Below are 17,428 nucleotides of genomic sequence, written 5' to 3'. Positions count from 1 at the left end.
ACGGTTTGCAACTGCACAAGGGGACAAAGATCTTACTTTTTGGATAAATATCTATCCTCTGGTCTGATGTGTCGGGGGGCTAGGGTCAGTTTGTTATATCTGGAGTACTGAACTGAAGAACTGAAGAAGCGTGTGCGAGCAAGGAGGCCTACAAATCTGACTCAGTTACACCAGCTCTGTCCGGTGGAACAGGCCAAAATTCATCCATCTTATTGTGGGAAGCTTGTGGAAGGCTACTCAAAACTTTTGACCCACATTCTTAAAATAAAGTGGTGATACTAACTGACCTAAAACGGGGAATTTTTACTAGGATTAAATGTCAGAAATTGTGAAAAACTGAGTTGAAATGTATTTGGCTAAGGTGTATGTAAACTTCCGACTTCAACTGTGTCTGTACACACACACACACAAAAAATATAAGTGGGATTAGAAATGATGCAGACAACTTAGATGGAATCTACAATATATCCGCACAAAAAAATCTGATTACCCCTTTTTTTTGGGGGGGGGGGAGGCCATTTCCTGTTTCAGCATGACAATGCCTGCGTGCACAAAGCGAGGTCCTTACAGAAATTGTTTGTCGAGATTGGTGTGGAAGAACTTGACTGGCCTGCACAGAGCCCTGACCTCAACCACATCTAACACATTTGGGATGAATTGGAATGCCGACTGCGAGCCAGACCTAATCGCCCAACATCACTGCCCAACCTCACTAATGTTCTTGTGGCTGAATGGAAGCAAGTCCCTGCAGCAATGTTCCAACATCCAGAAGAGTGGAGGCTGCTAAAGCAGCAATGAGTGGACCAAAGGGTTACCACAGTTCCCTGTGGGTTTCAGCCTTGGACTGCCGTGGCTGCACAGGAGTATACCGTTTCCATGTTATCACAGATTTCCTGTAGGTTTGAGCTTTGGGCTGTCGTAGTTCATAGACTCTGGTCAATGCTATTTAAAAAAAAATGTATTTCACCTTTATTTAACCAGGTAGGTTAGTTGAGAACAAGTTCTCATTTGCAACTGCAACCTGGCCAAGATATAACATAGCAATTCGACACATACAACAACACAGAGATACACATGGAATAAACAAAACAAAGTCAATAATACAGTAGAACAAACGAAAACAAAAAGTCTCTATACAGTGTGTGCAAATGAGGTAACATAAGGGAGTTAAGGCAATAAATAGGCCATGGTGGCAAAGTAATTACAATATAGCAATTAAACACAGGAATGGTAGATGAGCAGAAGATGAATGTGCAAGTAGAGATACTGGGGTGCAAAGGAGCAAGATAAATAAATAAATACCAGTATGGGGATGAGGTAGGTAGATAGATGGGCTGTTTACAGATGGGCTATGTACAGGTGCAGTGATCTGTGAGATGCTCTGACATCGGGCGCTTAAAGCTAGTGAGGGAGATATGAGGCTCCAGCTTCAGAGATTTTTGCAGTTAGTTCCAGTCATTGGCAGCAGAGAACTGGAAGGAAAGACAACCAAATGAGGAATTGGCTTTGGGGGTGACCAGTCAGATATACCTGCTAGAGCGCGTGCTACGAGTGGGTGCTGCTATGGTGACCAGTGAGCTGAGATAAGGCGGGGCTTTACCTAGCAGAGACTTGAAGATAACCTGTAGCCAGTGGGTTTGGCGACAGGTATGAAGCGAGGGCCAACCAACAAGAGCGTACAGGTCGCAATGGTGGGTAGTGTATGGGGCTTTGGTGACAAAACGGATGGCACTGTGATAGACTGCATCCAGTTTGTTGAGTAGAGTGTTGGAGGCTATTTTATAGAAGACATCACCGAAGTCGAGGATCGGTAGGATGGTCAGTTTTACGAGGGTATGTTTAGCAGCATGAGTGAAGGATGCTTTGTTGCGATATAGGAAGCCAATTCTAGATTTAATTTTGGATTGGAGATGCTTAATGTGAGTCTGGAAGGAGAGTTTACAGTCTCACCAGACACCTAGGTATTTGTAGTTGTCCACGTATTCTAAGTCAGAGCCGTCCAGAGTAGTGATGCTGGACGGGCGAGCAGGTGCGGGCAGTGATCGGTTGAATAGCATGCATTTAGTTTTACTTGCATTTAAGAGCAGTTGGAGGCCATGGAAGGTGAGTTGTATGTTATTGAAGCTCGTCTGGAGGTTAGTTAACACAGTGTCCAAAGAGCGGCCAGAAGTATACAGAATGGTGTCGTCTGCGTAGAGGTGTATCAGAGAATCACCAGCAGCAAGAGCAACATCATTGATGTATACAGAGAAGAGAGTTGGCCCGAGGATTGAACCCTGTGGCACCCCCATAGAGACTGCCAGAGGTCTGGACAACCGGCACTCAGATTTGACACACCGAACTCTGTCTGAGAAGTAGTTGGTAAACCAGGAGAGGCAATCATTTGAGAAACCAAGGCTGTCGAGTTTGCCAATAAGAATGTGGTGATTGACAGAGTCGGTTATGATGTCGTTTAGAACCTTGAGTGTAGCTGAGGTGCACTCTGACCAGCTCTGAAACCAGATTGCATAGCGGAGAAGGTACGGTGGGATTCGAAATGGTCGGTAATCTGTTTGTTAACTTGGCTTTTGAAGACCTTAGAAAGACAGGGTAGGATAAATATAGGTCTGTAGCAGTTTGGGTCTAGAGTGTCACCCCCTTTGAAGAGGGGGATGACTGCAGCAGTTTTCCAATCTTTGGGAATCTCAGACGATACGAAAGAGAGGTTGAATAGGCTAGTAATAGGGGTTGCAACAATTTCGGCAGATCATTTTAGAAAGAGAGGGTCCAGATTGTCTAGTCCGGCTGATTTGTAGGGGTCCAGATTTTTCAGCTCTTTCAGAACATCAGCTATCTGGATTTGGCTGAAGGATAAATGGTGGGGGCTTTGGCAGATTGCCGTGGAAGGTGCCGGGCAGTTGACCGGGGTAGGGGTAGCCAGGTGGAAAGCATGGCCAGCCGCAAAGAAATGCTTATTGAAATTCTCAATTATAGTGGATTTATCGGTGGTGACAGTGTTTCCTAGCCTCAGAGCAGTGGGCAGCTGGGAGGAGGTGCTCTTATTCTCCATGGATGTTACAGTGTCCCAGAACTTTTTCTGTTTGAAAAAGCTAGCCTTAGCTTTCCTAACTGCCTGTGTATATTTGTTCCTAACTTCCCTGAAAAGTTGCATATCACAGGGGCTGATCGATGCTAATGCAGAACGCCATAGGATGTTTTTGTGCTGGTCAAGGGCAGACAGGTCTGGAGTGAAACAAGGACTATATCTATTCCTGGATCTAATTTTTTTGAATGGGGCATGCTTATTTAAGATGGTGAGGAAGGCACTTTTAAAGAATAGCCAGGCATCATCTACTGACCGGATGAGGTCAATGTCATTCCAGGATATCCCGGCCAGGTCGATTAGAAAGAACTGCTCGCAGAAGTGTTTTGGGGAGCGTTTGACAGTGATGAGGGGTGGTCGTTTGGTCACAGACCCATTACGGATGCAGGCAATGAGGCAGTGATCGTTGAGATCTTGATTGAAAACAGCAGAAGTGAGTCTGGAGGGCGAGTTAGTTAGGATGACATCTATGAGGGTGCCCGTGTTTACGGATTTGGAGTTGTACCTGGTAGGTTCATTGATAATTTGTGTGAGATTGAGGGCATCAAGCTTGGATTATAGGATGGCCGGGGTGAGAGACTTGGCAACAGTGAGAGAATTGTTTCTGGAAAGGTGAATTTTTATAACTAGAAGCTTGAATTGTTTGGGTACAGACTTGGATAGTAATACAGAACTCTGCAAGCTATCTTTGCAGTAGATTGCAACACCGCAGTTCTATCGTGGCAGTTCTATCTTGGCAGAAAATGTTGTAGTTAGCAATGTAGATTTCAGGGTTTTTGGTGGGTTTCCTAAGCCAGGATTCAGATACGGCTAAGACACCCGGGTTGGCAGAGTGTGCTAAAGCAGTGAATAAAACAAACTTAGGGAGTAGGCTTCTAATGTTAACATGCATGAAACCAAGGCTTTTACGGTTACAGAAGTCAACAAATGAGAGCACCTGGGGAGTGGGAGTGGAGCTAGGCACTGCAGGACCTGGATTAACCTCTACATCACCAGAGGAACAGAGGAGAAGTAGGATAAGGGTACGGCTAAATGCTATACGAACTGGCCGTCTAGCATGTTCGGAACAGAGAGTAAAAGGAGCATGTTTCTGGGCACGATAGCATAGTTTCAAGGCATAGTGTACAGACAAAGGTAAGGTAGGATGTGAGTACATTGGAGGTAAACCTAGGCATTGAGTAATGATGAGAGAGATATAGTCTCTAGACTAGACATAGTCTCTCTTTAAACCAGGGGATGTCATCGCATATGTAGGAGGTGGAACAACATGGTTGGTTAAGGCGTATTGAGCAGGGCTAGAGGCTCTACAGTGAAATAAGGCAGTAATCACTAACCAGGACAGTAATGGACGAGGCATATCGATATTAGAGAGAGGCATGCGTAGCCAAGTGAACATATATATGGGTCCAGTGAGTGGTTGGGCTGACTGGGGACAAGGCGATTCAGACAGTTAGCAGGCCGATGCTAACACGCTAACAGTTAGTAGGCCGGGACTAAACAAGCAAGCAGTTATCAGACCGGGTTAGCAAGCAAGCAGTTAGTAGGGGCTAGCAGTTAGCAGACCAGGGCAGGCAAGCTAGCAGTTAGCAGAACGGGGCAGGCAAGCTAGCAGTGAGCAGACCGGGGCAGGCAAGCTAGCAGTTAGCAGACCGGGGCAGGCAAGCTAGCAGTTAGCAGACCGGGGTTAGCAAGTTAGCCTATGGGGGATGTCGCGATGGGGGTAAGTCTGTTTTTGCCTCTTCGTGCGGTGACGTCGATAGACCAGTCGTGGAATTAGTAGGGATCCAAGTAGCTCTAGTTAGCTAGCAGGTTAGCAGAATGGGCCTTCAGCGGACATCGCGCCTGAGGGGCCTGTTGCAATCCTCGGGCAGATTATGTCGGAATTCCAGTCGTAGAGGGTCGGCGGAGTTCCATGCTCCGTACCGGCAGTAGAAGGGGTCCGGGCATTATAGTCCAGGAGTGAGCTGGGAGATGGGTCTAGCATGGGCTAGCCCCAGGCTAGTTGGTGCTAGCTCCGGGATGGAAATGTTAGCCAGGAGTAGTCAACCCGGGTTGCGGTTAGCTAGCTGTGATGATCCAGATGAAAAGGTTCAGAGTTTGTGGTAGGAATTCGGAGATATGGAGAGAAAAATTGGTCTGGTATGCTCTGGTTTGAAATGCGTTGTACGAAATGGCGAGAGCTTTCAGAGCTAAAGGTTAGCTGATGACCGCTAGCAGTGGTTAGCTGACTGATAGCTGGTAGCTAGCTAGCCTCAGTTGAGGTATTCCAGTTCGGAGGTAAATAGAAGTACTTTAGGGGAAAAAAACAGATCCACACCACATTGGGTGAGGCGGGTTGCAGGGGAGTATTTTGAAGTTGAGGTTAAGGAAAAATATGAAAAAGAACGCAAAGAAAAATATATATACACATGGTACGAGACAAGACAAAGACACCCCACGGCCTGCTACACCATCTTGGATAATGAGACGTGTGCGCTTCCTTGTACGTGTGCGCTTCACCAAGTCACGACAGGTGTTCTGTTGTTTTGGACTTGCGCTTCCTTGTATGAGTTCTGACATTTCAGGCTCGCAAGGTAACTATTGTTCTTGGAACCGTGGGGTGTAGGGATTTGGGATGCAGTGTGTCAGTGTGCATAGCACCTTAATTGGGGAGAACGGGCTTGTGATAATGACTGGAGCGGAATCAGTGGAATGGTATTAAATTCATCAAACACATGGTTTCCAGATATTTGATGCCATTTCATTGGCTCTGCTCCGGCAATTATTATGAGCCGTTCTCCCTACAGCAGCCTTCTGTGGTGCATAGCCCAGTCACATGAGGCTCTGACAGTTCAGGCTTCTCGGGTAAGTATTAGGGGAAAAGGTGGCTTCTGTAACCTCTTTTTGGAGCTGGTGTGTCATTCTAGCATGACAACTCATGTTCGAATTTGGCATATCAATCAACATCAATCACTGAGCGCCCATAACTGTACAGGCTAAGACTGGGTGGCTGGAGTGGCAGGTGGGACAAGAACTGCTCGTAGGTAGGCAATGTTGGGGAGCGACACCTTTGCTAGCACGAGAGGAATGCAGGAGTCATCCAGGTATACAGCACAAGTGGAAAACCCAGCCAGGTTTGAGCCGTGAATGACAGCAGGGTGTGTGTCCAAAGGGCATGGGAGTTGGTGCACGGGAAAATGGGCTGGAGCTGACCTCGTCGAAATGTCTGTCCACGAGCGGGGCAGTCAGGGGCACGTGAATTGTATCTATTGGAAACACGGTTGGCACACCGTTGACACGCATGGGTTCTCAACAACTGCACTGAGGCACTCATGTCACTGTCTGAGTGACAGTTACAGTCTGAGCACTGAGACTGCTGCAAAGCTTGAACAGCACTGGAAGCATGTGCTTGTGCCTCAGAGATCTTAGTTGCACAGTGAGCTGCTGATTCCACTTGGGAAGCTATGGCTACAGCTTTTGCTAAAGTCAGATCATCATCTTCAAGGTGAAGCCTTTCCCGCACGAATGAACTTGAGGTTCTTTCAATTAACTGGTCCCTGATCATTTAATCTCAAAGATAACCAAACTGACATGACTGTGCTAGCCCTTTACGATCGCTGACATACTCGGCCACTGACTCACCCACTCCCCGTGAGCGATGCCGAAAATATCTCTTTGTGAAATGTCCATCCAAAAGTTCAACAGCTGCATCATGTGTGTGATTCCCCAAGCATTTGGAAAATGTGCAGGCTCTCGGCGCCAAGACAGTGAAGAATGGCCATTTTTCTCTCAGGGCTAACTACATCCAGTCTGGTAGCTAGCATGTACTTCTCAAACGACAACCTCCATCTGTCCCATGGGATTGTTGGTTTGCCCGCATGAGGCAAGAACTGCTCCGGTGGAGGAAGGGATATTGCAGAAATACTTTCAAAAACACTTGTTCTCAGTTGAAGCGGACGTTTATCTCAACGAGTAGCATCTCAAATACAACGGAAATAGAACCACCAAATCACCTAGTCATTTCCAATGAAAAAACAAACTAAATACTGTCCAACCGATGACACGAATCATGGATGCTATACTAGACAATCAATGATGAACACAACACAACACGGTGGAACCTGTGTGTGCTTGAGCTGCCGTGATCCTGCTAGTTTGGTACCCTCTGAGCCGACTCGGGGCGTGATTGTATGTCCCCATAGTATGTTATACCGAGTGACCGACTGAAATGTACAGTTATGAATAAAACTACTGTTCCCTGAAGGAGGGAATGAGGCATGACATATTTTGGCTATGCACCGCCAGGGTGCATGGGTTCGCTGAAGAGCGGTACTGAATTGAGGAAATAGATGCCAGCCCTGGTATTGTATCTAGGAAGGCGGGGCTTCCGAGGGTGGGCCCGGCCTCCATTGGCCCGTTGGGCTTGATTTCAGTTTGCTTCAGGCGAATAGGATTGGACGCTGAGACCCCATAGTATGTTATACCTCATCTCCAGGGAACCATAGTTCCATTCATAACTGTACGTTATGTGAACTTAACTTGTTTTGACAGTCAGGAGACTCTCTCTGTCTCTGAGGTGGAATTTGGGACTAACACTGGGTTAGTTTGAGAACAACAACAATTAAAGGGAATTATTCACAGACAGAGACAGAGAGAAACAAAAACAGTATCCCACTACTACTGTTCTCCGTCTGAAAACAGTGTTAGTACCAATTAGAATGTGTTTAGCTGTCTAGCATCAGTTTTGAATTTTAGATCATTATGAATAAGATTGTATAGACAGATCGTAGATTCACACTCCTACTCAGCTGCTTTGTGGACACAGGCGCTGGGGCCTCATTTATAAACGTTGCATATGTACAAAATATACCCCAGAACATGGGTGCGACTTATTTCAAAAAATGAACGTGAAGTGAGAATGTGCTTAACTTCCCGCAAACTTCAGACCATTCATACGCAGTTTCTAGTGGTTGAAGTATTGCATTGCAAGCAGGCAAATAGCCTAGTATTTCAACCTGGTCTCAGAGCATTTCCTATGAATCTGTACACTCCATTTAGTATGTTATGTTACGTTTTGTATGGTATGCATTAATTTGTGGATGTCCAACATACATTTCTTATATGTTACAAATAGCAAACCGTTTATGTTCCGAATTGCAATTCGTACAATATATTATGAATTTGCAGTACATATACGTTACGAATTCCAATTTGTTGTGGCTAATGTTAGCTAGGCTAGCAGTGAGGGATGAAGGTTGAGTTAGGTAACCTTAACCACTTAACCTAACATGCTAAGTAGTTGCAAAGTAGCCAAAAAGTATTTTCTAAAATGCTGAAGTTGTCCATCATGAGATTCGAACACACAACCTTTTGGTTACTAGATGTTCACATTATACACCCACTCTCCTTTTGTTGTTGCCAACCTCTTAAGGATCCACCCCTTTTTTTTCTATTTTTGCCTAAAATGACATACCCAAATCTAACTGCCTGTAGCTCAGGCCCTGAAGCAAGGATATGCATATTCTTGGTATCATTTGAAAGGAAACACTTTGATGTTCATGGAAATGTGAAAAGGAATGTAGTAGAATATAACAATAGATCTGGTAAAAGATAATACAAAGAAAAAAACAACCATTCTTTTGTATTATTTTTGAAATGCAATATAGATGTTGTCCACTAGATGGCAGCAGTGTATATGCAGTTTCAGACTGATCCAATGAACCATTGCATGTATTTTAAACATGTATCAAGACTGCCCAAATGTGCCTAATATGTTAATTAATAACATTCATGTTCTAAATTATGCACTCTCCTCAAACAATAGCATGGAATTCTTTCACTGTAATAGTTACTGTAAATTGGACAGTGCAGTTAGATTAACAAGAATTTAAGCTTTGTATGAGACCATGCTGAGTATTTTGTGCACACGTATTCATAAAAATAAAGTAAATATAAGATGCAATCATTTGCCGATAGTGAGAAGAGCGAAGATAAACATGTTTGCATTCTAAAATGGTTCGAAATAAGCTTATACTTCCTATTTCATTTCCATGATCACCTTTTCTGACTGTAATGGTTTCCTACTTGCGAAGTACCCTACAGGGCTACAATGGCCCAGCTCTCATTTAATTGGACCCACGTTAGTGGTCAATCAATTAATTATTTCAAGTATTTTGCTGTATGAGATTTTTATTTTTTTCAATGTGTCAAGTAGTTCTCTTTTTGGTTAGGTGCAATTGTGTTGTCAAAACCAGCTGGCTGCAGGGACTCTTTAGGTTACTCTCCTTGCAGGTTAGGGCTTTGTGTGGGAAGGTTTGGCAAAAAGAATCTCAATATATTTGTACATGCAGTCTTTTCAGAAATGGCACATAGATATTTAGTGTGAAATGTGCACAACGGTTACAAGTTCAGTAGATCTAGACTTGATATCATGGGATTGCCAAAACAAACAAAGTTGTGTGACAGGTTAGGTGATAGTGAGGCCAAGTGGTCTAAAGGCGCTCCAATCTCTTTGGGGGCGTGGGTTCGAATTCCACTGCTGTCAGGGTCCGCTTTTGATCATAGTAGACAACTAAACGGAACAGTTGATAAAACACTGGTATAAGTTGTTTGAGCCAAAAGGTAACTCGAGCCCTCAACTGTTAGAAGGTCAACATTTTATTTTAGAGAGGTGGTCCAACTATCAGTCAGTGGCTGTTGTTGGCCAGTTGCATTCTGGGTATAGACCTTTTGAAGCAGAGTCACTGTGCATTGGCCAAAGAGTCAACTTATGACATGTAGTACACACCATACCCCCTGGACAGGGGACTGTGTGTCAGTGGAGGCTGCTGAGGGGAGGGTGACACCTAGTAAATGGTTGGAATGGAGTCAATTGAATGGTATCAACCACATGGAAACCGTGTTTGATACCATTCCAGCCATTATGAGCCATCCTCCTCAGCAGCCTTCACTGTACATCAACTCCGCTTACACTCCAGAAACAGTAGATAAACTCTAGCCCCACGGGCCATTCTGGCTCAGAAGAGGCTTACTAATACACACACAAATAATAAGTGACAGTTGAGGTGGTAAGATGTACATTAACACTTTTATTGCAATAGCTCTATTGAAAGCAAAAAAGTTGGATAAATATAAACACTATGCTCCAAATTCCTCCACTAGGACTTCACCCCATCTCCCCTGAAGTGAGAGAAAAAGAAAAAAAAGAGGCGCAATTAACATGAAAAAAATACTATCATATTTAAATAATTTCTCTTTTTTGTTGTTTTAACACCTTTTCCCCCCTTAAGGACATACGTTGCAGAGAAATATAATGCACATATGAGGATTAACACCTCCACCGTAAGAACTGTCTGTTCCATAAAGCTTAAATGACAATGCCATTCAATTCTGAAAGAAAACACAGGTAGCAATGAAAATGACATCGTCATGGTTGCCATCAGATCAACAGCATTCAAACGGGTTATTTTGTAATACTACACAGCAGCAAATAAAATAGTAAGTTACAAAAACATCAGGCAGAGGTTATTTTTTATTTTTCTGTTTTTTTTTACAAAACTGCTAAGTGTCTACATCGTCATACTCTTGAAAACAAGTTTATCCCACCGTCTCCGTTTAGCTTAAAAATGATTTTAAACCCCCATCTTTAAGTGTTCAATCAAAAGTATCAACACAACACCCAAAAAACTATGGATATTTAACTTCTGCTCTTTCTATGAAGTAGATAAACAAAAATAAAAATACTGTTGCACATTTATTTATGCAGTACCGTGTAGTTCCTCTGTAATATATTATGTAGTTATTAGAATTTCCCCCATTATTTCCTAAAAAGGGTTTGTTATTATTGTTTACTCAAAACTCTACGGCTCCGTTCCAACATCCACACTAGCATACTCCTTAGTATGCACACTAGTAGCACACTACTGAGAATGCATGTCCAATCCATCGAGAGTAAGAAGTGTGGGACCCGACCATATTGGCCTATAATATATCAACAGAACAAAGTAGAACCATCATCCACCAAATAGTACAGAACTGAACAAGGCTGATATGAGTATCGATAATCAAGCCTATTTTTTATTTATTTAATTGATTAAGTAAGACTTCTTAAAATCACAGAAAGTCTTGCCAAATAAAGTTTTTGGATTGTTCAAAGCTGAACAGCGCTGCAGCATAACCAAAACATTATTTTTTTTTTTAAATCACAGTACAGCCTTTAAAATGTGTTCCAACCACAGAATTAGAATGATGAGGATTCTAAGTTCTATGGTTTCAGCCTTGGGTAGGTACAGTAACGGTTCATTTTCCATAACATACAGTAAGTTCTGTGCACCGCAACAGTACCATATAAGACATTGGTTGTACCAAATGGGATCTGACGGGTTGTTGAAAGTAGTTTTTTTTTTCTCGGTGAGTGTCAACCTTTTCCAGTCCATTATTCTGTACCAACAAATATATCATCATCATCATCATAATCATCTTCATACATTAGTTAACACACCGACAAGACGTACCATGATACTTTTGAGCCCTTCTAATCCCCCGCCCCTTTCCTAACAAGCATCAAGCTATTTTCTTTTCTTCTCACTGACATTTTGGTTCAGTCATCATATCAAATGACTAAGGGATCTAGAAAAAGAGGGAAGGGAAAGAGGGGGAAGGAAGCGAGGGAATAAAATGAACACTCCAGTCACGCAATCGATAGTGCCACTAACATCATCTCCCTCTGCCCCCCCATTCCTCCCACTTACACCCATAGAGAGGGTTAACTATATAAAAGGCTGACAGATTGCACAGAAAAATACACAACAGTACTCTAGCAGAACTCACTGCTTCCAGCCTTTCAGAAGGGAGACAGGAGGGTACATTTATTTTTAGGGATAGGGATATATATATATTTTTTTAAAGGCATGGCACACGAGTCAAAATACTGAAATGAAAGAAAATGAAAGAGGAAAACCTACAGCAGTCTTTCAGTTAGGATGGTAAATTGATCACTCCTCTGTTAAATGGCGCACGGATTCCAAGCAACATATTAGACAACGTATTTGACCTTACTTGTGCCTTACTGTCATATCCTGAAAACCTCTCTGAACTGGTTCTTGTGGATCCCAGTTTAGGCTGAGAATAGACGCTCACTCCCCTGCGATCTCTCCCTCACTACAGCCAGCCTACATGCTTGGCAATGGGAGGGGTCCAGCGGTGCGTAACCAGGGAAGTTAGGGGCTGGCAGAGGTGGGTGTATGTTGCACCTTGGGGGGAACCCCTAACGTCACCCCAGCCCTGTGTGTCACCCAGCACACTTACTGGTGGATTAGTGGAGTCACTGCAACAGGGGGCATCGTGTGTGTGGTCAGTCACTGCAACAGGGGGCATCGTGTGTGTGGTCAGTCACTGCAACAGGGGGCATCGTGTGTGTGTGTGGTCAGTCACTGTAACAGGGGGCATTGTGTGTGTGGTCAGTCACTGTAACCAGGGCCGTAACTGCATGAGGACACAGCGGTCCGGACCTCTCATTTTCTTTCTAATAAAAATAATAATCTATTATGGGTCAACATCTGAGCTTTGATCAATGCTGAAAGCAATATTCAGAACGCTTACATTATTTATTTATTATTTTTATTATTATCTGGCTGTTTTTAAATCACGCCAGCTTCTTTGCGAACGAGTGGAATCAGGAACAGTGGTTTGTTCGTTATGTTCGCCTGCGTCCCCTGGATTTGCCTCCCCGGATTTTCCTTTTTAGCAGCACATTCACCACGCTCTCAAACGGCTAACTTTGCCCTCTTGTGGCACAGGCCGAGGGCCAGCTAGAAGGATGAAGCTAATGTTAAACGAAGCCGACCTCAACAGGAGCAAAAAACAAAAATAGGTTAAGATCTCACAATACCTTTGCTTTACAGAAAGTAGGCTACTGAAACAGACAGTGATGTGGCACTCAAGTGTTTAAGGTTGAGGCAGGCTGCAATGGAAGCAGAGGAGTGGTTCCCAAACTTGAGTCTGGGCCCCCCTGAGAAAATCTGTACTAATCTTTTAAACAGGTTAGGAACTTAAAATATATGTTTCAATATGAACATCTCCACATGGCCCATCTTCCCTACAGGCCTAGGCCGACATTACATTCCAAATTCAAACAATACAGTACACTAAAAATGACATATGTTTTCATTTATATTGGTAACTGTTTACCCCTGGAGTTTATAGTTTACCCATTACCCACTTTTTTTTACCACTACATCACTGGATATTAATACAGAATCATAATATTCTAATAATTCATGTGCATGTGATAATATGATCTGTGTGCTCCTTTGATGTGTTTGTGCAGAGCTTGATTAGTAATGCCTAGGGATACAAACGTTAATGCTATGTCATTTGAGAAAAGAGAAGTAAAACTGCAATTCATCATTACAACTGACTCAACAGTCGCCGATGCTGTGTGTCAGTTTGAATCATTCCTCCTATTTCACCCCCCCTTTCAGGGATATAACATTACAATTGTATAGCTAATATACGTTTGTAGATCGACTGAGGTGAATGAATGAACCTACAGCAGCCAAGGTGATAATGGCGGTGGTCATTTTTGCTTGTTTTGCTGTTCTACAAATAGCTTTTTTTTTAATTGTACAGAAATGCAGTAAATGAGCTTCAACGCCCACCTCCTCAAAAAAAATCCAGACCTCACAAAAACCTTGGTTACGGCCCTGACTGTAGCCTAAAGAACACAGACAAGTGAAAGTGTGTATGTGTATATATCTCCATACATCTGAGCCAGACCTGTGCTAATAAGGCCCTTGAGTGGAAATAAAGTACTTGCGTCTTTTATGGAAAATATTGGGACTATCGTCGAGTCCAGTACCCTTTTCTGCTAATAGAAAAATACTAAATAAACCATGTCAGGATAACAAATGCACTATGTGGCTTTAAATACATGTAGCAGTTTCTCAGTGAGAAGATGAGTAAACTCTAAGATAAGAGTAATACTTTAGAGTAAACTCTACTGACCAGTCTCAACCCAGTCTAAGAGTTGTATTATTATTTGGCTATTATTATTATTATTATTATTAACTTACAGCGATACCATGTTTGAGCGAAGCTCCCTTTTTGTGCTGTAGATCAGAAATAATGTTTTTATATCTAAAGTCCTTTAACGACGAGAGAGAGCAGCCTCAAAACCAGCCACTGACGAAAAAAAAAATAATATATATATAAAGACTAAAATGCGAGCGCCTTCAGTCTTCATCTTCTGCCGTCTTCGTGGTGTTGTGGTTCAAAGGGGGCGTGACCTTGTGAGCCAGCCTTGGGGTCGAGGTTGAAGGGTGGTGGCGGAGGGCCAGCCTTGGGGTCGAGGTCGAAGGGTGGCGGTGGAGGGATTTAGTTAGAGGGGTACACCACAGAAACCCCATCTCAGATCAGATCCCTCCATCCAGCTTCATTCTGTAGAGAGAGAGAGATCATCAGTTAACTTCAGCAAAAAAAGTTGGTAAAGAAGCATGTCCCTTCGTGGTCCACACACATTCTGGCAGTGGATTAGGATGGGCTCTGGCTGTGCATATCCCCTGTATCTAAAGCGTGTGCGTATATTTCCCCCTGTGTGCGTGCGTGTTTTAAGGCTGGCCCCAGTTGACCCTGAGCAGGGCTTTGATAGGGGCTTTGTCCTGTTATAACAATGGCTGCTGGGTCACAATACAGTTGCTTTGAGAGAGGGCTTCAGCTGTGGACGGGCTGGAGCGACAGGAATGCTGGCTAACGCTTTCTATCTGTCTGTTAGGGGGGGATGGAGAAAGGAGTGGGAGGAGATGGGGACACAGAAAGAGCGAGAGAGGAAGGGAAGGAGAGATGGGGGAAACAGATGGAGAGAGGTCTTAAGGATCCTTTTACATCAGTTTACTTAGACCATAACAATATGCTCAGGCTCCAACCACTGCTGGACACTACTGTACAACAGCCTCAACTGACCCCCTTTGGCAATGAAACCCCTTATCTACTTCCGCCGAGTCCGATGAACTTGTCGACACCCATTTGTAAGTCGCTGCGTACAGTGAAGGAAACAAGATGTCATTTCGCAACTCCGTGCTAATTAGGATTAGAGTAATGACGAAGTCTACATGCTAGCTGTTCCCATAGACTTCCAGTCATTGCACAGTTGCTAACTAGTGTTAGTGTAAACGCTAGAGAGCATACTTCCTTTTTAAGTTGCAAGCAGACATACAAATGGTATCCACGAGTTCATCTGACTCTGGGGAAGTAGATAAAGAGCTTCATTGCCAAAATCCCAAACTATTCCTTTAACAAACAAAAAAAATACTTAAGTCTGTTTTATTATGCTAAGTCCATGTTAAATCTACTTACCTCAACTTTGAATTAATTTAACCTTTAACTAGGAAAGCCAGTTAAGAACAAATTGTGATTTACAATGACAGCCTACCAAAAAGGAAAATGGGGGCATGGGATTAAAAATAAAAGAGACAACAATACATCACACAAAGCAGCCACAACTGTCAGTAAGAGCGTCCATGATTGAGACTTTGAATGAAGAGATAAAGCTGAGATAAAACTCCAGTTTGAGTGTTTGTTGCAGCTCGTTCCAGTCGCGAACTGCAGCGAACTGAAAAGACGAACGACCCAGGGATGTGTGTTTGGGGACCTCTAACAGAATGTGACCGGCAGAACAGGTGGTGTATGTGGAGGATGAGGGCTGCAGTAGATATCTCAGATAGGGGGGAGTGAGGCTAAGAGGGTTTTATAAATATGCATCAACCAGTGGGTTTTGCAACGGGTATACAGCGATGATCAGTTTACAGAAGAGTATCGAGTGCAGTGATGTGTCCTATAAGGTGCATTGGTTGCAAATAACATCTAGCCACTCCAGAGCACCATTACCTGCCGATCTATAAATTAAGTCCCTAATCTGGCATGGGTAGGATGGTCCGGGTTAATTTGGCAGCTGGGGTTAAAGAGTAGCGATTACGATAGAGGAAACCAAGTCTAGATTTAACTTAAGCCTGCAGCTTTGATATGTGCTGAGAAAAGGACAGTGTACCGCCGTCTAGTCATACTCCCAAGTACTTGTATGAGGTGACTACTTCAAGCTCAAACCCTCAGGAGGTAGTAATCACACGGTGGGGAGAGGGGCATTCTTCTTACCAAACCACAACCTTGTTCTGAACACCTCTAAATAAGTTCAAGGGTAGAGAAAGCTTGTTGGACACTAAGAAAGCTTTGTTGTAGAGAATTTAACACAAAATCCAGTGAGGGGCCTGCTGAGTATAAGAATATCATCTGCATATAAATGGATGAGAGCTTTCTACTGCCTTAGCTGTTGTTGATGTAAATTGAGAAGACGTGGGTCCTAGGATCGAGCCTTGGGGTACTCCCTTGGTGACAGACAGTGGCTGAGACAGCATATTTTCTGACTTTATACACTGCACTCTGAGGCAGTTAGCAAACCAGCCCAAAGACCCCTCAGGAGACACCAATACTCACAAGAATGGAATGGTCTACTGTATCAAAAGCTTTGACCAAGTCAATAAAAATAGCAGCATAATATTGCTTAGAATCAAGGGCAATGGTGATATCATCGAGGACCTTTAAGATTGCAGTGACACATCCATAACCTGTGCAGAAACCAGATTGCATACCCGAGAGAATACTAGAAATCAAGAATGCCAGTCAGTTGATTATTGACAAGTTTTTCCAACACTTTCGATAAACAGGTCAAAATAGAAATGGGCCTATAACAGTCAGGATTAGAGGTCGACCGATTATGATTTTTCAACACCAATACAGATTATTGGAGGACCAAAAAAGAGACTATTTTATTTTTAATATATATAATGACAATTACAACAATACTGAATTAACTTATTTTAACTTTAATAAGTAAATCAAATCTATTTAGTCTCAAATAAATAATGAAACATTTAAATAACGCAAAAATAGTGTTGGAGAAGAAATTAAAAGTGCAATATGTGCCATGTAAAAAAGCTAACGTATAAGTTCCTTGCTCAGAACATGAGAACATATGAAAGCTGGTGGTTCAATATTCCCAGTTCCTCAATATTCCCAGTTAAGAAGTTTTAGGTTATCGTTTTAGGTTATGTATTGCCAGCACCATTGCTAAGAGCTGCTGGCAAACGCAGTGAAGTGCTGTTTGGATGAATGCTTACGAGCCTGCTGCTGCCTACCACCGCTCAGTCAGACTGCTCTATCAAATCATAGACTTAATTATAATAAACACAGAAATACAAAACTTAGGTCATTAATATGGTCAACAAAACATTTATTCTTTCAGTGAAATACGGAACCGTTACGTATTTTATCGAATGAGTGGTAACCCTAAATCTAAATCTTGCTGTTACATTGCAC

General features: G+C 43.1%; 1 protein-coding gene across 1 annotated transcript in view; it reads right to left on the bottom strand.

Moving 5' to 3' along the window:
• Window positions 1–10,129: 10,129 nt before the first annotated feature.
• LOC115133282 (insulin receptor substrate 2-B-like) overlaps window positions 10,130–17,428 on the bottom strand; it is a 30,509-nt gene continuing 23,210 nt past the window's right edge. The window contains 1 exon segment of the mRNA XM_029666360.2: window positions 10,130–14,497. Coding sequence (XP_029522220.2) covers window positions 14,493–14,497 — 5 coding nt within the window. The 3' untranslated portion in view covers window positions 10,130–14,492.

The sequence above is a fragment of the Oncorhynchus nerka genome, linkage group LG8 (genome assembly GCF_034236695.1).
Source record: "Oncorhynchus nerka isolate Pitt River linkage group LG8, Oner_Uvic_2.0, whole genome shotgun sequence".
NCBI lineage: Eukaryota > Metazoa > Chordata > Actinopteri > Salmoniformes > Salmonidae > Oncorhynchus > Oncorhynchus nerka.
Note: the sequence above shows the minus strand (reverse complement) of the source record. Positions and strands in the feature narration are given on the sequence as shown.